The sequence below is a fragment of the Amphiura filiformis genome, chromosome 5 (genome assembly GCF_039555335.1).
Source record: "Amphiura filiformis chromosome 5, Afil_fr2py, whole genome shotgun sequence".
NCBI lineage: Eukaryota > Metazoa > Echinodermata > Ophiuroidea > Amphilepidida > Amphiuridae > Amphiura > Amphiura filiformis.
Window position 1 is genome coordinate 69,027,401 of NC_092632.1, and position 24,713 is coordinate 69,052,113.

Consider the following 24,713-nt stretch of genomic DNA (forward strand, 5'->3'; position numbering starts at 1 on the left):
TTTGATATTTTTCCAATTTTGATATATAACAGTCCTCGGTAAATTATATAAATCTAATGATATATTCTTAAAGTGTATGTAGCAGGGAGGAAAAGCCGACGGTCAATTGAAAATTTTGACCTAAAAAAAAAGACCTAATTTTTTTTTGTGTTTTGGGAAAAAAATCCATATCTTCAATACGAAAGGTCAAAATTTTCAATTAATCGTCGGCTTTTCATCCCACCTACATACACTTTAAGTATAAATCATCAGATTTATAAAGTTTACTTCAAGTACTGTTAAATATCAAAAATATCAATTTTTAATGATTTGCCATAAAATGTGTATTAAAATGCAAAATACAAAAAATCTAAATTATTTGATATCAGAATGACATTCTTCGTATTCAGAATGCAATTCGATATGTCTGATGTGCTCTAATGTCCCAAAATAAATACTGTCCAAACGCTCATACCCCAGCCCTTAAGGCACTTGATATTAAGCATAATCCTGTAGCCTGATATAGCAAATGCATTTATCTTGGTTTTCAACTTATTACAAAAGTTTATTTTTCTTTTATGAAATGGATATGCTTGTGTTTCAGGGGGTTGAATCAAGCAAGTGGCAGTGCGAGACCTGTATCAGACTGGAGTATTCTGCTTTGTTACTTCAACAGAATCATGCTGTACATGTAGAGAGTAGTGAGTGCACAATATTTCTTGATAGTACCTACCTTAGCCCCACACCAATCGCAGTATCTAGCATCACTGTTATTCACTCGTCCACATTTATTGCAACATAGTAATCTCCCTCCTTTTGATGGACTTGGTGGGCCAACACTGCCACTATGTGTACTCTGTAAAGTAATGTCAAATAAGAAAATAATTACAGGATAGTGAACAAAGAAAACTTCAAAGAGGAAGTTAAAGAATATCTCAAGACATCATCAGCAAGAAAGTAACAAATAAACAGCAAGCGCACCACATCCTGTCCGGTTGACTCCTTTGAAATAGAAGGGGTGTTGGACAGCATATGTAAAGAAGAACGAAGAAGACCTTTTGATTATTATCAATTAGCATGCAATAAGACAATAAAGATAATAAAGTAGAGAAAAGAAAAGACTTTATAAATATTTATATCCTGTGTTATCCATGCCAGCTATATACCTCATACATAGAACTATGCCTTCTAAATGTTGTTAAACTAAATTTTAAAAATATCTTTACTACACTCATCAGAGGGGCACATGTATATAATACACCCCCCCCCCAATAATAGCACATATATATTTTCTCTGCAAACCCATTCTTCACACTACATACTTTATGAAAAAACAATAATATTAAAAATGTGCTCATATATAAAGCATATAGATAGCATAAGAAAGGTCCATTTTCTAGTGTTGTTCTTACAGTACCAGTATATAACCAGAATAATAACCTTTATAGCAGCCCATATTAGCTTCTAGGTATAGTACTTAATCAATTAGAAGACAAACAGAAGCAAGTATGAGGTATATAAAACAATCATAGGGTGTCATTGTTGGTAGAAAGCCGTGTATGAAGGGCACCTAGGGTGGGAGTAACAACTTTTGCCATCACCTTCATCCGCAGCTATAGGCAGTCAATGTTTATTTAATGACTTCAACAAAGTGCATTAACACAAACAAATTACAATATTTTTGCAGTTTCATAAATGATTGCATTCCAGATGCATACGTCTGCCCCTCAGAAATTATGCCATTTACAAATTTAATTCTAAAAATAATATTTCAGTATCTATATTTGCCTTGACATGCCAGCAATTTACAGTCCAGCAATGGCTGAAGATTGAACTTGAGACAATTGCTGATAGCATTTTCATGATATTGTTTTAGTATTTGATCCCCCAGCAATTATTCTTAAATCATAACCACTGCTGCTAGTGCAATGTAGTATGCTACAACCAAATATATTCATAGACACATTTTCTTCAACTCATACAACATCTTTGTAATAAAATCACTTGAGGGGGCTAGTACCACTTTTCTAACAGTGACTGATAATTCATGGTATAGCATTCACCATTAGAAGACAGGTAACATTCCAGTAAATAGGATTTCTGCTGTTGTGCGTTGTGTTCTTGTTTTGTTTTTCTCGATTATGGAAAACAAGATTGAACTTGGTTCAAGTTATTTTGGAGAATACCGTATTTCATCAAATAGTCGCCCCCCCTCAAATAAACGCCCCCACCACTTTTTTCAACCAAGATGTTTCAAAAATGCCGATATTTCCATGCTATCTTGTGTAGTAAGCTTACCAAGTCGCGCACATGGTCAATAATAGTGTCAATAATTGGCGAAAATCTGGATCAGAAACCCGGAAGTGAGCCAGTGTTTCTAGTTCATAGTTTGTCATTTTAACATGTGTTTTTACTTTACCTAATGATTTTAACGGGAATTATCGTTCTAAAATTGACCTTGAATAAACGCCCCTCCGCTTGGGAAAATGTAACGCCTCCCGGGGGCGTTTATTTGACGAAATACGGTATGTATATGTGACACCATCTGGTCCATGGGGGGCCAAAGGCAACACATTTGAAACTGAGATAAAGTGACATAACTGACATAAGAAAATACACATCACAAAACTCTAAAACCACACCACTCTTCGCCATACATACATTCTCCCAGCCACATTTCCCTAACATAATTTGAAATATAAACAAAAATAAAAATAAAATTTATTTTGGCAGAGGCGCCGGCAGGGTTCGAACCCACGCTGCACTGAGCAGTACTATACATTATTGACATAACACCAGCGCCTTAGACCACTCGGCCGTAAGGGCTTGATTGCATCATGATGAAAATTTAAACATATAATCGCAACTTCATTACTTCAACATACCACGTGACAAGCAAAGACAGAAAACGTACCATATTTTGGAATTTTATTTGTTTAAAAACATTAATGTGTATTAATAGCGCTCAATTGTTGATAACTGTGTGTTCTATATACAATATATGAGCCCACGCACAATAGTTTTTCATACATTATATCGATTTTGACTCGCACGTGCTTTCGCCAGATACCAAACATATGTCGGTGTGGCGTGGCCTACCATTTTTCTTGTAGCTTCTTGTATACACGTCGATGTTTTCATCATTTATACAATAAATCCACATTAGACCCCTAATTTTATATCAGGAAATAAAAGATTAGATTACCATAAAAACGAAACGGTAATCATTGGTAGGGTCTAATGTCATTTTTACATGGAATTTTCAAGGGTTTTTCTATCGCCATTCTCGCTCAATTAAAAAAATATTTTGGCGTATATAAAATTGAAATAAAATTCTCTGCCTCATAGACGACAACAAATGTGCCACAATTGGGTATCACGAATCGTTATATATGATGTGCAGTTAATATTCATATTTTCTTTTATACAGAGGATGCTTCAGTTTTGACAGGAAAAATATTTTCTTGAAAACCCTCTCACTCGGTTATTTTAAAAGCGGTAACCACGCTTCCCTAGAATGTGCAATAAATTAGCATTAAAAATTTTCTTATTCTAACAGCAAGCGTTTCTAAAATGCAGTATGGCGAAATGTGGTGTACTCTAAAACCAAGTACGCTAGACCTTTGATTTTTTCAGTATATGATAGCCTGATGTTTGTATAAGTATAAGGTAATAATTTTAGTAACTCAATTGTCAAAAATGCCTCCTTTGGCCCCCATGGAGCAGATTATGTCACATATGTTCATGCATGGTGTTAATTCAACAAGGAACATAACGTTGAGTACAATCACATGTAGCATGCTCACAAATAACCGAGTACCTTTTTTCTAAAATACCTACAATCTTCCTTTTCAGATTAATTAATTCCAAAAATAATGTTTCTGTCTCTGTATCCTGAAAATCCGAATTTGTCTTTACAAGGGATGGCAGATAAAAATTTTGAAATCAGGATAAATACTGAATACTTGTTTGTCAAACTTGACTTTCTCTATGGGAAGCAATATACAAGTGGTCTTTAAGGGGGTACTACACCCCTGCCCAATTTTGTGCCTATTTTTGCATTTTTCACAAAAATTATAGCGCATTGGTAACAAGTAAGATATGTATATTATAGGGGCAAGGACTACAACTAATGCACTGGAAATTTTATTTCAGCACCGACAACAGTTGTGGAGTTACAGTCAAAAATGAGGGAAAACCAATATTTGATAAATAAATCAATAACTATTTTCTTTGAGTTGCTGAATTTTCAGTGCAGTAGTTGTAGCGCTTGCCCCTATAATATACATATCCTACTTGTCACCAATGCGCTATATGACAAATGCAACAATAGGCACAAAATTGGCCAGGGGTGTAGTACCCCCTTAAAGTAGGGGCATAAAAGGTAAGTTTCAATATTGGTCAAATACATGCATGCCAAATATATATGTTTCACATGCAAGATTTTGTGAAGTTTACAGCATGCAGCAAAAAGACGGAAGAATCCATACTTACAGGACTGAAGAACATCTTTAATAAGAATAAAAAGGAGAAAATATACTATCTTAATCTACAACTGGCATATTATTATCTGTGAATCTGAACAGTGTGTTATCCCCGTTTTTGATATAACAAACATTTTCAAGGACCAGTTAGGCCCTCATTAATTTTTACGGGCCAAAAACTCAAATGAATGTTATACTGGTTCGCATTTTGACACTTTTAAAGTCGTGTTATGTTATGTTATGAATTTAGCGGAGACGGAAGTCAGCATATGGCTATTCCAGCTGAAATCCGTACGCCACACCCCCTATGGAAGACAATACCATGACCTTAATCTCCCACACAGGGGGTGTTGATTTCAAATGGAGTCATCCATTCAGGCAACCCCATTTGAAATTCACACTCCCTGTAAGGTCATGTCTTCCATAGCAGGTATATGGATTTCAACTTGAATACATACTACAACATTTATAAAGCGCCTTTTCAAGAAAGTTTCAAAGCACACTGAATCACCATATTTCTAACACTGGTTATCCCAAATGCCCTTTGGAGCAATTACAGAAAGGGATACTTTCCCAAATCATAAACGGAACTCATTAAATGCTAAATGTATAATTCTGAACCTAATCCTTGCTTTTATCCTTGAATTTAAAATGTTCATGCCATGAAATCTCACCTAAAAACACTCATTTAAAACAATTAAATGATCATACACTTAGCAAAAATACTTTCAAACATCAGGACAAGTTGTATGCTGGTGGACTAGTTGAAAGCCACAGCAACTTGTCCAATTTGGGTAAATAGGCAAGTTGCTAAAAATATCAATTGTGAGACCAGACTAATTCATGTGACTGATATACAACAGCTTTTGTATACATTTACATATAGGTCTATAATATTATATTACATATCGGCCCTATAAGTACTTGTTTACAAGTCATTCATCTGCAAAATTTGTTGTCCATGTTTTACAACCAATGCAGCAGCCATGCATATGTACTTACTCTAAGGTGCCTGTTGGCTCCCGTTAGTCTTTGTTCACATGTGACACAATAATCCATGTTAGCTGGGTTAGCTGTCCCACATTCCCGGCATATCAGCTTGTCCTGCAAATAAAACACAAGGACACAATTACAATGATGTTTATGTGCTGCTGACATTCACTCACAATTCATCTTGTAACCATAAATTTTAAGTATCAGTCCTCTCTCAAGAGTCTCTCCTATGCTCGCCTACATTGTACAGGTCTTTCAATTAATTTGTGTCCATCCTGGAACACTTGGTGTGCGTACAGCTGTGTGAGCAGCAAAATGTGTAAGATGCAGCTGGAATCTTAGCAAAATGTGTAAGATGCAGCTGGAATCTTTGCAAAACTGACCAATCACACCCTTCGATAACAGTACCCATTTGACTACATCTTACTCTGTGGCTAATGGATATGTTCCATGATGACACAAATTTTTTGAAAGACCTGTAATAGATCAATTAGAATTTGGAGCACAAAGCTTGAAAAGTTACATAACTTTCATTGACCTCAATGTTAAATAAATGTTGGGGAGTTGCTCTACTGTCACTACTATACATTAATATAATTTTGGTTCACAGTAGCTAGTTAAGTCATTCTTGTGATTATTTCTAACAGCTCCCATTACACCTGGACCAGGGCAAATGTAGTACAAAGTCTTGATATCCAGTAACATTTTAAGACACGTCAAAGATAGAATTGAAGCCATGAACTACCTGAAGATTAGGTGTATCCTTCGTGTAAGAGAGCACCAAACAAATCCTAACTCTAATCCTAACCCTAAATCCTAACCCTAATCCTAACCCTAACTCTATTCCTATTAGTATTTCGTGCTCTCTTACACTAAGGATAAACCAAAGATTATTATCTAATCCGCCACTTACCTTGGCTTGAATGGATGCTTGTGGGATAAGCTGAGGTGGAATAGGCATCTCACACACCAAACATTTCTCAACATTGAGAGGAATCATGGAGTTACAACCTACACACATCCCAAGCTAGAAGATCAACAAAAGATAACATGATGAAAAAAAAAACAATAACTGGAAAGTTGCACATTATTATCTTTCAATTTATCTTCAATTGTGACGTGTCATGTCAAAAGGAGACACTTTTGGGCAGGTTATCAATTTTGAGGTTTTTACATATCTTAAATATAGAGATATTTTGCTCCACAACGCCGTTTTCCCCAATGAAATCAGACATTCCTAAGCGAAGATATTGAGTTCGTAAGTTATAGTATTATAAATTTGGAAATTGAGATATCTGCCTTTTAAAAATATTATTGACAATGTTGAGAGTAGGAATTACCTTGAAAAATGTCTCAAAAATACAAGATGCCAGTTATATTCCGGTCTGAAACTATCAGACAATATTTTAAACATTAATAACATCACAAATTCAAGCAACAAACCCAAATTGTGAAAAAGTCACCCCCGGGCAGATTTTTGGCTATTTCTCCATTTACGATCCTGCCCAAAAGTGTCTCCTTTTGACATGACACGTCACAATTGTTAGTCATTTTTACCAATTCTACATCCAAACCCATCACATTGCTTAACATGTCAATCCTATGGAGGAGTTACAACAGGTTTAGGACTTGCGATGGGTTTAGGACTTACTATATATGTGATGTAAAGTGAAATACACCTGGGAATACTGTACTTAACACACATGACCATATGGGCATGCTCCCCTGGAATGATCCCATTTTTGGACTGAGTAAATAAAAGTAGAGCTTCGAGAGATTTATAATTTTTAAGTTCCCACTCTTAAAGGGGGGCAGGTAATTTATTGTGCTCATTCCTAAAAGGTTTGATTTTTCAGTAGCTCTGATAGACCCTGTTTCTGTATAATATTTTCAGTTTGCAGCTCAGAAAAAAACCTTTGTACGGTATGTCTTCAGCTCCCACGATCCACCATTTCTAGATTCACGGGAGCATACTACAAAAAATAACGATGATGTACAATGCTCCAAGCAATGCACCCCAAATCACAGCTTGTCCTCAAAATTAAGATACATGTATGAGAGTATGAGAAGCAAATTAGATTTCTTGTTTATACACTCTATAATAGGCACACACCGTCGGCGTCCTATACGATAAATATAAATTTAATACTCCGTTGGTGGCGGCAGGCGAGTGGTAGTGGCGACAGGCGAGTGGTATTTCACTGAACGCAAAGAAAAGGAGTTCTATCTGATTGGCTAGCAATCGATCGCTTAGGTCGCTCAGTAGTCAACTACAAACTCATGCATTCAATTTGATTGAAATCGATTATTCTATTATTGACGAAGATAAAGAGCGTGATAGTGTGTCAATAATGTACATTGTATTGCACCTGGTTTTACCAGCATTCCTTTATAAAATAATTTTCTCAAAGAGTTAAATATTATCAAAAATTTTACCCAGGATTTCAAATGTTTTACATCAAAATTGCAGTTAAACATATCCACAGCAAAATACCGGTCCTCACTAATTAGTACATTTAATTTCCAGTTAGTACATTTAAACGAAACCTGTGATTTACGTGACAACAAATAAAATTTTCTTACAATAGAAATATCATATGGGATACTGATATGGTAGGCCGCAACCGCCACAACGATGGAGCTGCTACGCGTAGCTGACTTTTTTGTTCCGTGGAGCCAAATTGACCAATCATGTTAGAGTTTTTCATTACTCGGAGGTAAAACTGACCAATCAAGTACGACTTACTCATTACGTGAAGCGAATTTAGTCATTAAGAATTTGCCAGACGAGCTTCACGTAGTTGCAAGATATCCTCGGTCACGATAGTTATGATTCAAAAAGTAATTTATGAAAAGTACGAACCGACTTATTATTAAGATGGACATGCACTCACAAGAAACTCATACAGTATTGTACACAACTATATAGCTAGGCAGAGTGGTGGTAAACCATGCACACAATTCTGCGATCTGCAGTGTATCGCCGGAGCTGATTTGTACATCTTATGTGGCGTGGCCTCGGAATTCGACCTTCAACAAACCAGTTCGGATTTACTTTATATACTAGTAGTAGGCCATACATACTGTAGTTACGGTACTGCCCGTTTTCCTATACACAATACTCAGTGCGCTCACCATTGACGCGTGACCTAGTGTATGTTAGAAGTATTATGCCATTGCCTATATGACGTCACTGTGTAAAAAATAACCAGTCAATATTTAAAGTATTCTCTGAAATTCTAGAAAATATAGTTTTGTAACATTTCCTAAATTTTTAGCTAATTTAGGTGTTTGGAAATATTGGTACTTTTGTGTTTTAGGAAGGATATGTAAACGACCGATAACACCAAAAAATATGAACAAATTATTTCTAAACCGTGTTAAGTCTGCAAACCATTATGCTTCTCATTTTCAAGAACGCTGGTTAACAATAAGCAGACTATTGTCTCATTTCGTAAACAAAAGCCCAGACAGTATTGTTACCTTGCGTTCGCTTTATAATCATTCACCCAACTGAAACTATAATACCAGCTGATTGATTATTGCACAGGTAAAACAGACACACGTGCAGTGTGTATTTAACCAGAGAAGATCTGATGTAACATAGTTGAGCTGTTTTCATTGAGTGTTATCTTGGTTTAATAGCTTTTAATGGGGTTTAAGTCCTTCAAAGGTGGTGAATTCTACTGTAGACATGACTGCATCATGATTATTTTAAAGTCAACAACATTCAACAATATGATCACCGTGATAGTATGACAGTATCAGTACCGTGGGTGTCAGTGATCCTGGCCTGACACAGTAGACAAACAAACAAACCACGCCACACACATGGCACATGCATGCAAGGTAACATTGACTATACACTAATCAAACAATGGTATTGATCTTGTACAACTGTTGGTGGTTTATTTACATTCGATTCATTTAAAATCCACATAGTAAACATTAATTTTGGCAAGAGTTTTCTCTCTCTGGAACGATGATGCATCAACTGGCTCCGCGTAATGAAAAGATATAACATGATTGGTCAATTTAGCTCCGCGAAGCGAAAAGTAAACTACGCGTAGCAGCTCCACGTTGTGGCGGTTACGACCAGCCATATACTGATCATGCGAAAATCGTAAAACATAGAATAGAAACAGTGTGGCGGCTCTCAAAATCTCAAATTGTATGCATAGCCTGAGTCGCACGGCCTATCTCAAACAAAACCACCATGCGTAGTTGTTGAAAAACGTGAGGATATATCGTACTACCACGGCAATTTTTAACACGAACATATAGGGATGATGACGGTGTGAGGCATGCCTGGTATACAAACCTGAGCAGGTTCAGGGGGTGGCAACCTTGTATTAGGCAAGGGTGGTACTGGATTACCACATGCTATACAGAATCTGGCAAATGGATCGGCAGGTCTATCAGCATTGCAGAACACACACCTGTAAATAGTAGTATAATGAATTCAACATGGGTAAATTATGCATGCTAGTAGTATGATAAAGTCAAGAACTTAGCCATGAAAAATGAGTAAATTATGCATACCAGTTGGGTAAATTATGCATACGGTATTTGCTCATGAAAAATCGTACACATGAATGATATAGGCAGATGTCTATTGATCATTACAAAATTGTTGCTAATTTTAAAGAAGCAACAATGTTGTGAAACAAAAACGTTGGTGAATTTTCTTACAAGTACCGTAACCACTCGGGTATAAGCCCACCCCCCTAGATGGCAGATTTCACTTCAAAAATGGGGTGGGCTTATAACCGAGGAGAAACTAATACTTGAATTTAGAAATTTTAGAAAAATCATCCCCATTTGTATATGCCCAATGTACCAGTAATTTCTATCATCTATGTCAATTTCTTAAAATTCTAAGGGTGGAATGTTAATTATCAACTGATATTTTTTTTTATTTGTTCTTAAATGTGAGAGAAAAGCATTGATTTGATTTAAGAACTTGGCCAAAATTTAGTACTGGGCTTATAGCCGAGTGCACCCTTGTTCCCAGAATGTTTTGAAAAATAGGGGGTGGGCTTATACCCGGGTGGTTACGGTAAATGGGGAGAGGTAATATTTTGCAGGCATTACAATTTTGCAATTTGCTGTCACTTGCAAAATGTGTGAAACTATGATGCACTGTCACTGTTTAAATCATACAGCTTACCTATGGAAGAAAGTAATACAGGTAGTAAAATAAGAATTGATAGAGGGTCCCCTGTATATTGGTGTTATAAACAAAACTGTAAAAGTGGGGCTGTTTTAATTTGGGGTTGATGGCACGGTGGCATATTTTTAGCGCAATGCCATTATTCAAATCACCAAATTAAACAAAGTGGTATTTTTATGTTCAATTTTTTTTGTAAACAACCTTCCATTCTGACCTTTTTCAAAATGTACTGATATAAGGGACCGTTCACAAACATGTGTAAGGGGGGGCCTGATGCAAAAAAATTTCATCACAAAAATTTTTCGGTCCCCCTTTACAGACCTCAAAATTTCAGGGCCCCCTTTTGACATGAAAATTATGGGTCAACCCCATAGAAAAGCATATAAACTTATCATTGGTCATTTTTTTCAGGGCCCCCTTTGGAGGGTCATAAATTTTCAGGGCCCCCCCTAACAAATGTTTGTGAACGCTCCCTAAGCCACTATTCGCTGTCGTAGTGCATGTTAGAATATGACCGTTGCTAGGTCAACTGGCTCATGCTTTCTTTATTACGAACCACTGATTGAAATGATCACAACACAAAGCCTACGTCATATCAAAATTCGGAACAGGTGTATGAGCCCAGGCTTGAACCAGTAACCAATGAACAACTATGAAATAATAAACAAGGCGGTTCTCGACCCATGAGTCTCGTCTGCTTTCGCTACCACCTGCTTTTGTAATTACTTTTGGTATGGTAACACTTACTTTAGAAAATCTGTTTGTCTTTGCAATCTGTTTGTTTGCGTCAATGTTTCTGGTGGTTTCTTGTTGTCTTCTGAAGCTTGCCTAGATAATTTCTGTGTAATGAAGAAACAACAAAATGAAAATATGAATGTAACACAAGAGTCATTCCTTTTCATTAAATTTTCAAAGAAATATTTCATATTTACACAGTTACTATGCTTCAGTTGCACTTTTGTAAATTTTTATTCAAAACTATCGATATTTTGAAAGTCAACTGAAACATTTTTCACCCAAAAGAATGTTGTAATTCAGAAAAATAGCATTGTTACGATGCGGAAATAATGTTGGTGTGATTCAGCTGTGTTGTGGGCACTTGTTAACGGACCTGAGCTGCTTTTTTTTACACAACCAATTTAATAGCCTCATTACAACTTTTTAAGTGGGCTGTGGTAAAATAAAAAATAATAAAATATGTCAAAATTAAAACAAGCAGCCAGTACCTGTCTGTACCCTTTTGCTCTGATTTAAGATCTAATTTGTTGAAACTGGTTGAGAATTAGAGAAGCAGTGATCTAAAACCCAAGGAAGGAACAAAATCAAAAGTTGCCCTTTTATGTTCTAATCAATGGAAAGCATGTCGCTAGTTTTAATGTGCTAGTTCTCTTGATTGAGAACGCTTTGTGTACAAATCAATACAGCATGCAATGGAGCAAATTGCAGCTTTGCATCTTCCTTGGGTTTTTGGATCACCATGTCATTATTTCAGAAATTTTTCTTGAATGATTTCAAAGAATGTGGTCTTAAATCTGAGCTAAAAGATGCAGCTAATGGCTGTTGTTTGTAATTATGACATGTCTGTCTTTGTTTAGGATATACGAGAGGGGTACCTTAATTGTTTTGCAGTCTATACATGTATGTTGTCACGCAGGTATAAGTGTGTTAGTGTTATAAACCTGACAGGGAAGTCCTCTTTTGGTCTATACACTAGTGCGCTCGCCTTTTAATCCCAGGGTCGTAGGTTCAAGTCCCGGCAGGACCGGAAGTGGCTCGAGAAGGCACAGGATACTTCCGTGAGCGGTTGGTGACAGAAATGGTGGCAGACAGATCCATCCATTGGAATGAGCTAGGCGTTCATATAATGGCTGGCAGTGAGTCCAGGAAGTAAGGTGCGAGGACGCACGGCCTTACAAGGAGGGGGAGCATTGTCATGGAGGTATAAGTGCGTTAGTGCGTTAGACCTGACGGGGAAGTTCTCTTTTGGTCTATACACTAGTGCGCTCGCCTTTTAATCCCAGGGTCATAGGTTCAAGTCCCGGCAGGATCGGAAGTGGCTCGAGAAGGCGCAGGATACTTCCGTGAGCAGTTTGTGACAATACAGTTTCTCATTTTCATTACCTCTTTTCTGTTTTTATGTCCTGCTGTTGTACTAGCAGTCTTTGTCCCCATTCTTGTCTCCATGAACCTGGTTCCTGTTGTGGGTTTTCTGTAATGAGATGCCTTAGCTGAAGAAGGTCTTGTTTTAAGTATTCCATCAGTTGATCTGCTGGAAGGCATACTCTCATCATCACTGGTATGACCTCCTGCTGGGCCTGGGACAAAGTCTACTAAGAAGGTCTTGCTGCCAACTGCACTCTCTCGCCTGTTATCACTGGCAGAAAAATTATAATCAAACACCAAATTTCTTAGAAGTTTTTATGTTAGAACTAAATTTTTAAGATTAGAAATCCATTTGCACTACCATATAGAGCATTATTTTAATTCTGGTACAAGTATTGAGAAACAAAGAACTTAAAATAATCTTATTATCCAGAACCACTTCCGAACTATCTAATATTCTTGCTGAGAATTTGATTGGCATTTGTAGTGTGATCAAGCAAAATCAGTCTGAAGTCGGACATACCATATTGTTTGTAATAAACGCTCCCCCTCTAATAAACGCCTCCCTCCACAGAAAAATTGACAAAAATGCAAACATTTCCATGCCATATCGTGTAGGTAAGCTTAAAACTTGCATCAGTCATGTCAGTCACGATCGCTATATTGAATGGACAAAACATATTATGACTCAACTCCCATCCATTTCATTGGCTAATTATGGTAGAATTTCACTAATTCCATGCACTTACAGGAGTAATTTTGTTGTATTTCCCACGAAAATATCATTTTCCGTGGGCGCCGCCATCATGTATAGTCGTGAATCCCTCCTTTTAATTGGAGCACCATCGAGAAATTGAACCCGATTTTTGAGCTTTTTTCACTGACAATTCACTTCCAATAAGCGCTCCCCTCTTGGAAAAATGCAACGCCCCCGGGGCGTTTATTACAAACAATGCGGTATTCAATTTTCAATTTCTTATAGGATTGTAAACAGCATTTACAAAGCTACATTTTGCAGAATTTGATTGGCATTTGTGGTGTGATCAAGCAAAATCAGTCTGAAGTCGGACATATTCAATTTTCAGTTTCTTATAGGATTGTAAACAGCATTTGCAAAGCTACATTGTGCAGAAAACCTCATTGAATTTGGACAAAAAGTTCAAAAAATATGAGCAGTAAAAAACAATAGGAAATTAAAATTTGTTTGGCTATATCTCAAAATCAAAATTTCCGACTTCCAACTGATTTTGCTCGATCACATCACATTTTGTTACTTGAATGGCAGAAGCAAAATAATTCCCCATTTTCCAGTCTACTCATAACTCACCCTCCCTCTGTGGAAGATTCAGGTTGAATCGTTCTCAGAAAGTGTATGAAATTCAAATGGAGCTGCCAAATGTGTTCATTCCATTTGCAATTCATACTCCCTCTGTAGAAGATATTTCCAAAATCTTCCACAGGGGGAGTGTGAATTTAAATGGAATAGCCTAATGAGGCATACCATAAAAGATTTACATCTTTTGACAGTATAACTCTAGTTGCTCTACAAAAAAAAATATAAAAATCAAAACCACTAATCCCTCCAATTACCCCCTGCTGATTCCCCATTATAGAGCTATCAACATGGTGTGAAAAGTGTGACAACAGGTTCCATAATACCATTATTACATAACAATTTTCTATCTTTTGGCTTGTCTACTGTGGTTTATCATTGGGGTGGACTTGTCCAGCTGGGAGTGAAATTGGCCAAAGGGGGTAATTACCAGTAATTGGGCCTGGATTTATCACCTTTTTCATAGAGCAAGAGATACATTTGTGTTGCCTATCATCACCTACTTTGTTATTGCTAATGTCTTGACTGTCCATCTTCCCTCTGGTAACAAGAATGGTTTTTTATACTGCATCGTAGTCCTCCCAACAAGTTGTTGAAATGGATCGGGTTTAGTGCCATTCAGTGTGTAATAGATGCGAGTGTCAGGAAATTCTGATGGTTTAATGATCAAAAGTTGAAGAGTTAATAAGAGAGATTGCAGTAGTCTACGGTATTGGTACTGTAGTATTACTAGCACAATGGGCTATTTCAAATGGGTTTACCTGAATGGGTGATTCCTTTTGAAATCTATACTCCTTCTTCTTCTTCCTATATACGTGCATAAAGCTGTTGATCTCTTGTAATGAAAGAATCATCTGCACATTTAAATAGCAGATTTGTTCAAGAGTAGGGAACTATTCTGCTGATACCAGGGCAGCCCTCGAATTAAGGATCTGAAGGGGCACGGCAACTTTTTTAGGGCAAATTGATAATTGCCTTGGATTTTCACTGAAAAGGCAAGGCAGCACGGCAGTTTGTAATATTTCAAGAGGGCATCATGGCAACTGTTGAAAATTTGAGAAGGGCACCAAGGCAATTTCTCAGAAGTGAAGAAAACACACACAAACATAGATAGATGATTTTATAATGAAGGGGCAGGACTGGGGCACCGGCGGCAACTTCATTACAGGGCACGACAAGTGACTGCCTTGGGTAAAGGACATATTTTGAGGGCATTGCGGCAGTGGGGATGGGCACCCACGGCAAAATGCCATGGGTGCCATGGGTTAATTCGAGGGCTGTACCAGGGTGTTAGCTAGCCACCCGTCCACCTGTCATTTTGAATATCAGTTTGCTCCTGGAACAGGCATATAGACATTGTGCTAAATTCTACAAATAATACTTGAATAAGTTCTGTGAACTCAAAATAATACCAGACTAATAAATCAAGGCTATTTGAACTGACCGAACTTTATATTTTGATAATTTTGCCCGTTATTTTGGACAGGCAGTTTTGGTCAAAATGATGGGCACTTGTCAAATCCTAGTTGAGGGCCTAACCTACACTGAACACCAGAGGTACCAGAGGATCACTTGTAATCAGAAACACCAACTGGAATATTAATTTTGTGAAGTAATATGTTTTATAACTTCATTGAATGACATTTGGGTACAAAAACTCATACTCTGCAACTTGAGGTCAAATTTTGCACTATGATTATTTAATTGAGGTTATTGAACTATGCCATTGGGATGAGGCCATTGTGGTCCATATTACAACTAACCTGTTTTGAGTTCTATCAATGTATTGGTATCAATCTCTGACTTATTCTTTCCTGGTATGGGTACTCGCAGAGGGATGATAGAAGGTACAGCCACTGCTCCTGCTGCCATGGCGATGCCCTTATTGCATTACCTGTGAAAACACAATCCAGCAACTAATTAAATACGGTACTATATATGTGACTCACTATAAGCAGGAACTTTTGGTGGGAAAAAACATGCAAATATATAGACAAATCCGACGAGCCACATTCCTACACCTCACTGACGGCCATAGCTGGGGCCATCCATCCAATTTACCTGACGCCAGTATCATAGGCGTGCAGCGTTTATCACAGCGCAAGTGCTATGCACTCCGATGCGCTCATGATAGTGGGTGTCTTGGATTGCAATACAAATGAACGTAAGCTAGTTTGGTGCGGATGGCCCCCAGCTATGGCCGACTTTAAATCCTGACCATCATTTGGCTCGTTGGATTCGTCTATAGGATCCACTGCAGTTTCTGCCAAAGAAGAACGGCACTTGTTTACAATGTTTACATTTTGAGAGTGTGCACATATCATACATAATATTGGAAAACTTGTTACCAGCAAATACTGTCCCAGAATACATTTTTAAAGGAAAGGATTTTAAGTAACCATCTAAGTAATTTGGTCAAAGTTCTTGCTTTTTCATGCCATTGAAATGTTTGCAAAATTGATCTAATTGTGTGTATTTCAATGGGAAAACAGGTACCATAAAATAACACCCATTTCTCTATCCTGGTAACTATTAACGTTGCAAGTTTTTCCTGACCATCATTTGGCTCGTTGGATTCGTCTATAGGATCCACTGCAGTTTCTGCCAAAGAAGAACGGCACTTGTTTACAATGTTTACATTTTGAGAGTGTGCACATATCATACATAATATTGGAAAACTTGTTACCAGCAAATACTGTCCCAGAATACATTTTTAAAGGAAAGGATTTTAAGTAACCATCTAAGTAATTTGGTCAAAGTTCTTGCTTTTTCATGCCATTGAAATGTTTGCAAAATTGATCTAATTGTGTGTATTTCAATGGGAAAACAGGTACCATAAAATAACACCCATTTCTCTATCCTGGTAACTATTAACGTTGCAAGTTTTAATTTACGCTCATGAACTTCAAGTTCCCAGCAGCAATTGACAGCTTAGGTTTTGTGATAGGATATTGAGAACCATTTAACAAATTAATTTATAAAATGTCAAATTTTGCTAAAGGCATGTACACATTAAGCATAATTATCCAATCCAATGACGAACGTATTTGGCACCCCTGATGTAATAGTATAGTCATGATCATGATGATAGTAATATATTTTAATCACACACAAACAGTGGCACTCAGGCCAAATGTTTACAATTAAAAAAAACAACATACGGTAATACAGACTTACGTATATGAATAATTATAAATACAGTATCAATATATATATTGAATATATTTTACAAACAAGACTTCAGAGTAAGACATTTTAACAAACAGATTTTAAAGCTGCTGTATCAAAGTTCAAAGTATGTAGGTATGCCAGGCAAACACATTTGCTAGTCAGCCAAATTCGCCGACAATGTCAATGCATTTTTACATAGAGATTTAAAAAAACTGGCCGAAGAAAGAAACCTACATAAATATGTTTTCTATACTTCACTTGACCCAAATATATGATTTTTTATGGTGATAAGTCACTCGCACATGGAATTTTAGAGGGATTTTGATAGCACTTCCCTTAAAAAAAGCTGCTATCATCATAAGACTAAGATCTAGAAACACCCCGAAATGCCGTTTTGGGGAATTTTGCTAGCTGAATCTTTTTTGACATTGTTTGATGAAAGTCAATCTTTGACAAGATGTAACTTTGCTACGGAAAGTGCTATGAAAAAAAAGATATATAAAATGATGCAGTTTGATGGCAAATTTGAATTCACCTAGCATACCTAAAGTATGTTAACTTTTCCATCCACCGCAAATGCAATCTGTCACTCCAGCTTCAGACTCAGAGGGAGGTTGAAGAAAAGCCATGGAATATAGCAGCCGGCAAGATGACAACACTCAATTATCATCAGCATATTTAAAAAAAAAAATTATTAGCCCCCCCCCAAAGGTTTGTCTCAAAGCTTACGCGTGCATTTGTAAAATCGTGTGATTTGGAAAAAAACAATGCAGAAATTTTTTTTTAAATCGCATTTGTTTTCAAACAACTCGTGAGCTTTGAGACAAACCATTTTTTTTTTGCCTTATAAACATTGCATGATTAATGATGCAGAATTTTGCCCGGGAATTTTGCAGATGATTGCAAATGATCGTTGATTCTAGTCACTGTTATTGGTTTTCCCTATAGCCGTGTACTCAGAGCGTACTCCATAAAGTCCTAGTGAGTAGATTTTCTTGCAATATTTGGCCTATTTACCTTCAAATGTGATCCCTACATGTACTTTGATTCCAGTAGAATATGCAGCGTAGTAAAAAAGAAATTTTTGGCGTTTCTGATCGTCACGATGAAACAATTTTCAGGACAAAATCCCTCGTGCCGTTCTCGGTCGCATTTGTTTAGTCGTCGGTAAGATGGGAGGAGCTTACGGTGTACTTAATTGATGGGAATGTTCTATTATGCGTAGGGGAGGCAGATTTATATTGTTGTGTTTCGCAAAGATGGCTTATTTTTTAATGTGCTATGTGCATATGTATATATAAAGAAATACAGAACTGTATAAATTATTCTTGAAGGAATCTGACAACACTTTATATCTCTGAAATGTGTATATCTGTTTTGTATTTCCCCCCTATGGTTACGATATCGTTGATGCTGGCATATGCTATCCATGATGCTATTTTCGTGACACAAGTATGTCAACAATTACATGAATTAGCCAAGTGACTTGCAATCTAGTAGATATAGAAATAGTAATGATAAAAGATTTTATTTAATTATAATAATATTATTGATATTTTTGGTGGTACACTGATTAATAATGATATTGGTGTGTTTTCGATATGTGAAAATTAGGTGGCCATCAATTTTAGCGTTTATATTTTCATGCGTGACCTTGTTGCACAGAGTACTCTCTCCTCTGTGCCTTGTTGTTAATCTAATTACCAGTCGTTCAAATCCGTACAAGTTTATTGCTGGCATTTTGGGCTTATTTATTGTTGCATTTGGCAACCCTGGATATTCCTTATTGTTGTCTCACTCCCTATGCCGTTAACGCACTGTACGTGTAGTGTTCCTAGTTTATCTCACCATTTTGGGCGCTGACCTCAATGCTTAGCAATTAGTGCGACTGGTAAATTTTATGTTTGCATAGCATTTGTTACATTTCACTGATTTCAGTTCGTGATCATTTTTGTGGGGATGGTGAGAGAGGCGTCAGAAATCATCTAATTTCACGAAATTGAAATGATATTATGTTACAAGAAGTAGGTAAGAATCCTGCTGTGTGTTAGATCCTCATTATGTAGGTAACCCAGGCAAACCTTAGTTAACACATTTGCTAGTCAGCCAAATTCACCGACAATGTCAATGCATATTTACATAGAAATTTAAAACAATTGGCCGAAGAAGGAAACATACATAAATATGTTTTCTATACTTCACTTGACCCAAATATATGATTTTTTATGGTGATAAGTCACTCGCACATGGAATTTTAGAGGATTTGGATAGCAGTTCCATTAAAAAAGCTGCTATCATAATGAGACTAAGATCTAGAAACACCCCCGAAATGCCGTTTTGGGGAATTTTGCTAGCTGAAACTCTTTGATGAAAGTCAATCTTTGACAAGATGTAACTTTGCTACGGAAAGTGCTATGACAAAAAGGTTTTCAGTTTTGGCTTTGTTTACTCAAGGGCTTTAATTTGATATATAAAATGATGCAGTTTGATGGCAAATTTGAATTCATCTAGCATACCTAGATGATTGCAAATGATCGTTGATTCCATGACCATGATGACTCCGACCGACAATCACGACACAATACATTATGATGTGAAACATTTCACCTAAATGCATGCATTCAATACTTGTCGGTTTCAGGCAAAGTAAATGGATTTTAATTCTACATAATCTAAAGTTCATAGACACAAAATATGAATAAAACTAACGTACTCTTGCCCAGAAATTTCAGTTTTTGGCGTCCATCGTTACCGTTACGCTGAGAAAAATGCTTGGGTGACAAGCTGTCCAATATCCAATTATCTATGTTTACGGTGTTGCTATAAATAGTTATAAAGAGGACAATTATTTTAAGGTAAAAAGAAAATCATTCGATATCTCTATCCCACACACATTAAGTCGTATATTAAAACATATTAAATTGGTTTTATTTTTGTTATTCTACTTTACTGTCATACAAAAATGTGTAAAAAATATGGCCTAAAAAACATTTTTTCCCAGTTTAAAAAACACAACATGGACTATTCCATTTTAGTGAATGGGTAATAGTGCCAAATACCAATAATAATAAAGAATCAAATATTGAGTTTTATATCTATCGCTAACATAAATGTAGAATATGATTCTCTAATTAAGTAATGTCTTTTTGAAGTATTTCCCATTTACGTTGAAAGAAGAAATTCATGAAATAAATTATAATAATAAGTCTGCTTAATGGCACACGGGCTGTCTGTAATTTGTGTTTCGCAATAAATTTTCAGAACCGGAATTCGGAACAATCATGCAATTGCATTGATGGAAATTGAATGTACAGGATAGCAGTATACTGAATTTTAGATTGGAAATGTCAACAGGATCCAAGGTTGCTGTAGGTGTGTCGATTGTTGCCACAATCAGTGTTATTGCTGGAGTGCACATCCAAAAGCATTTGGATCGCAAGGTAGGCGCGCGCGAGGCCGATGGCGAGATTTGGGAAGTAAAGCTTATCATATCAAATCAATCAATCTAGTTCGCAACACAAACTTAAATGGGCTATTTCATTATAAATGACAACATTGAGTCCCAAAAGGGGTCAAAATTCAAACTCATTTATTTCATGCAAATTCATTATCATTTCAAAGTTCAGATGGTGTGTCAATAATTCTCAAAATATTAGAGCGTCAAACCCTCAGGAACCATTAAAAAATTAAATTGAATTTTTGCTGTGTAAAACATAGCTGCCGCCTCTGGAGGGACATTTTTTAAACAATTTAATACACAACTTTGAAAGAGTATATGTAACCAACATTGGGTTCATACTTATTCATATTTAGTCTGTAATAATTGTTGTATGTTCCTTTACACTTCAGTGTCTTAAATATGCCAGTTTCAATATAAAACAATTAGTAAATTGATACTAATCCAGATAAATGGTGCAAAATTACTACATATTTTTAAGGATAAACTTTATCTTCACATGAAAAATTCATGAAATAGTAATTTTGTCCTGCGCAATAGCTACACTGATGCATAAGTGAGTATTCTGCGTCAATCTGTTGTACTAGTCATGGAAAACCTAAAATAAAAGACCCTCCTGTGTCATTTGTTCTGGATAGGACACATTTTTAACACATAATAAAGCATACTTTAACCCGGGACTTTAACTTTAGAAATAGCTGCATCAATATTATTGCATAAAAGATCCCCAGCATTTAAAATCCACTACAAACAGGGTTAATATTCTGGTTAAATTAGGAATATTGCAATTTTTAACTATCCTAAGTTCAATGCAGAATAATATCATATGTGTTCTCAACAACTGGACAATAATTTGAACACTAAAGTGGTTTGTAAGCATAATTTGCAATAAAATGCAAAAATTTCTTGTAGGTTTGGCTCTTTGAAATTTTTAGTTTTTAGTTTGTTTACCAATTCATGGAAATGACATAATTGTGCTGGAGAGGACATTTGTTAAATTGCAAACAGAATCGTGGATACAGGCTTGCAAAAATGCAACAAATACCAAATCATGTGCCACCTTGGTAGAAGGAAGACCACTCTTCCTCTACAAATTTCACATTCTATGATAACCCTTCTTATTTCAACAATTAGTAATTAACTTCAGTTCTGGAGAGGACAAATTTTTAACGCGGAACTGTGGTATCAAGAACAAGTGGTCTACTGTATGTAAAATAAATGAATTCCTCAATCAGTGCCCTGTCCCATCAATTGGTAATATAACACAGATTATACAGGTAGGGTAAGGGTTTATATTTCCTCTTTAATGTTAACAAAAATGGAGGCATGAATTGGAGAGGACACTCATTTTTTATTTAACATAAAATGCCAATTTTGCAAGAATCTCTGAATTTTAACATTTTTGCACCAATTTTCACCATTCAACTTGCATGATGTTCCACACATATCATATTTTCATTGCAACAAGCACATTGCCATAGAATGTACCTAATTTTTCAAAGAATTAATTCAGAATACATGGGCAAAATGAAATGGGACTCCAAAATTGGGTTAAAATGTACCTTTTGGCAATTTTTTTATACAAAAATAGACAGAATTCTGTAAAAATGCTCATGTAGCTTGTAGTTTGTGGCATACTTAGAATTAAGTTAATAACACTGCATTATCACCCTAATTATATCAACCAGATATGATAAAAGCCATTTTTGTGAACGTGTCATTTATAATGAAATAGCCCAAATAACGGGCAAAACAGACACATCATTTATCGGTATGACATTTTCGTATTGGTGCTGCCCTATCTATCTAAGTTTGCACTGAAGTGCCATCTCAGTTTTGGTGCGCCGATGTGGATCATATGTGTTAATGAATTTTTATTTATTCTGGATAAATAATGGGGTATTAATTACAATTACAAGCATAAGAGTTTAGACAAGAAGTACAAGAAGCTGTGTAATTAATATTATGACAAACATGCAACTATTTTAGCTACAGGAGCCTTGTATTTTTTAGTGTAACGTTGCACTAGCTTTTTGTATACACTTCATCCCATACCGTTGTGCAGAGCTACTACGGTATGGGTTCCTCGTACTACAATCAATCATCATCATGTTGCAATATAAATATCAGACATGTCTCATGTTCGGGCTCATGATCATCATAAACTCAATCAATGAAAGATTACCCCTCCCCCACAATTAAATCTGATAAAATGGCATATGTGTAAATATTAATCTAAGGACTCATTCTCAGTCTAACAAGGAATAAGAATTAGTAACAACTTCAATGTTTCTCAAATGTTTGTGAAGAGGAGGAATTGATGAAAGCTGAAAGTGTGTGACAGCACACAAGAATATACTTTTTTTTATTAATGATTTCACTTTATTCATTTGATTCCACAGAGACTCAGAGAAGGTGTGTACAAGGACATTGAAAGACAAGACAGGAAAAAACAAAACATTTTGGAGCTGGAAAAACAAATTGAACTGACCAAGATTCTTACTGAGGAAAGAGACAAAAGGGAAAGAGAGGCAGCATTAGCATCAACCATCAAACAAAGCTGAAGTTTTGAACCATAATCTTTATCTGGCATCAACTTGAACTTCATCTGTTAGCTGTGCAGTCCCTGCTGAACTTTGCAAGATAACTAAATTGTGCCAGTGCCTTTTCCCTACATAGTGAAGACAGTTAACATTACTAGTGATAAAAGTGTTTCAGAAAATGGCTGAGGTGTCAGGAAAGCAAATTGCAGGTGTTGCAACACTTAGCTTCTTAGTGGGTGTGCTAGTTGGCTACAAAGTGAATACATTCTACAGGAACTTCCAAAAGAATAGGAGAGATCGACTGAATAAAAAAGCATATGAAATTCAGAGAAATCTTGAAAAGTCATGAGATGATGATAAGGTACATGCCCTTGGGGCATGGTTACAGATGTAGTTTTGTATCAATTTATATCAAGAGCAAATAAACATTTGAAATAAAATGGTTTAAATCTAGATTCAAACAGGCATTTAACTTTGTAAGAATTTTGCGGGGAGTGGGACTACTAAGTTTTCTAGCACCATGATCATAAGGGCAAAAGTGGTACTTTCCAGACCCATCTACCACTTGACCAGTTGGCCAATTCCATGCCAAAAGTGCCTTTTGTAACGTCCGTAACAAAATTTTGGAACATTATTGCTCAAAACAGGAGCATTTATTTCAAATTTGCTAATGATGCCTCCATAGATTGATGTCAGACCTACTTCAAGATAGTAAAGAAAAAAATCTGAGGAAGCACACAGTTTTTTTCATTATGAAAAACGTTACGGACGTTACATTTGAGATAAAATGTAACGTCCGTAACACTAAATTAACAGTGTAGGACGATACAGGAGTATTAATTTCAAACTTGCTTTTCATGTTTACATAGAATGGAGTCAGGGCTTGCTCAATATAGTAAAAAAAAAAAAATAAAACACAGAACTGAATGGAGATTTAAGGATATGTACCATCTGTCAAAATGGCAGGCACTTTCGCGTAACGTCCGTAACGCTTCGTTTCTAATTTCTGTAGCTAATTAACTAAGAAAGCCAAAACAAAATTGCTTCATTATATTGAACATTAGAGTGTGTACTAGTAGCATACAAAGAAATAAAGTGTTATCCTAACAGCAAACATGTGTGCTATTCACTTAAAAGTTGCAAGTTGCAACTATCTATAAAGTCCGTAACGGTGGAATTGGCCAGTTGTACAATGTATGGATGTAAATCATGAAGTGTTAACATCATAATAAATATTACCAATCTTACAAGCAAAGAAACATGAAATCACAAATATAATGAAGAATGAGTTATGACTGAAAAGTTTCTTTTTATACAGATCACTGCATAGGATGTTTTTGGAGTAGGCTTTTTATTTCCCCCAACTGAACTCCCACAATTACATATCTCTTGCCTAGATGCTTGTTCCTAACAATTATTTCTATGTCCTTCCCACAAAGTTCCACTACCAATTACTGGCACACATTGTCAGTTCCCC

At 36.2% G+C, this 24,713-nt stretch overlaps 2 protein-coding genes across 3 annotated transcripts in view; one reads left to right on the top strand and one right to left on the bottom strand.

Moving 5' to 3' along the window:
- The window catches only part of LOC140153626 (double zinc ribbon and ankyrin repeat-containing protein 1-like), a 38,095-nt gene extending 18,020 nt beyond the window's left edge, over positions 1–20,075 (bottom strand). The window contains exons 1-10 of one of the 2 annotated variants that reach the window (XM_072176420.1): positions 19,950–20,075; positions 15,829–15,959; positions 14,569–14,716; positions 12,751–13,003; positions 11,377–11,468; positions 9,778–9,895; positions 6,370–6,483; positions 5,466–5,567; positions 4,474–4,488; positions 713–835 (exon numbers count right to left, since the gene is read on the bottom strand). In XM_072176420.1, the coding sequence (XP_072032521.1) occupies positions 713–835; positions 4,474–4,488; positions 5,466–5,567; positions 6,370–6,483; positions 9,778–9,895; positions 11,377–11,468; positions 12,751–13,003; positions 14,569–14,716; positions 15,829–15,937 (1,074 nt within the window). In that variant the 5' untranslated portion in view covers positions 15,938–15,959; positions 19,950–20,075. The remainder of the gene's footprint in view (positions 1–712; positions 836–4,473; positions 4,489–5,465; positions 5,568–6,369; positions 6,484–9,777; positions 9,896–11,376; positions 11,469–12,750; positions 13,004–14,568; positions 14,717–15,828; positions 15,960–19,949) is intronic. The other variant, XM_072176421.1, reaches the window with a different exon arrangement.
- Positions 20,076–20,483: 408 nt separating this feature from the next.
- On the top strand, positions 20,484–23,949 carry LOC140153627 (protein PET117 homolog, mitochondrial-like). The gene is made up of 2 exons (XM_072176422.1): positions 20,484–20,676; positions 23,096–23,949. Exons 1-2 carry the CDS (start codon positions 20,581–20,583, stop codon positions 23,255–23,257), a joined length of 258 nt encoding a protein of 85 aa, XP_072032523.1. The 5' UTR covers positions 20,484–20,580; the 3' UTR covers positions 23,258–23,949.
- The last annotated feature ends 764 nt before the right edge of the window (positions 23,950–24,713 follow it).

Excerpts from the sequence above, each read along its gene's own strand:
- LOC140153627 (XM_072176422.1), top strand. The coding sequence starts at position 20,581 with ATGTCAACAGGATCCAAGGTTGCTGTAGGTGTGTCGATTGTTGCCACA. Across the intron at positions 20,677-23,095 it reads AAAAGCATTTGGATCGCAAG|AGACTCAGAGAAGGTGTGTA; the intron begins GTAGGCGCGCGC and ends TTGATTCCACAG.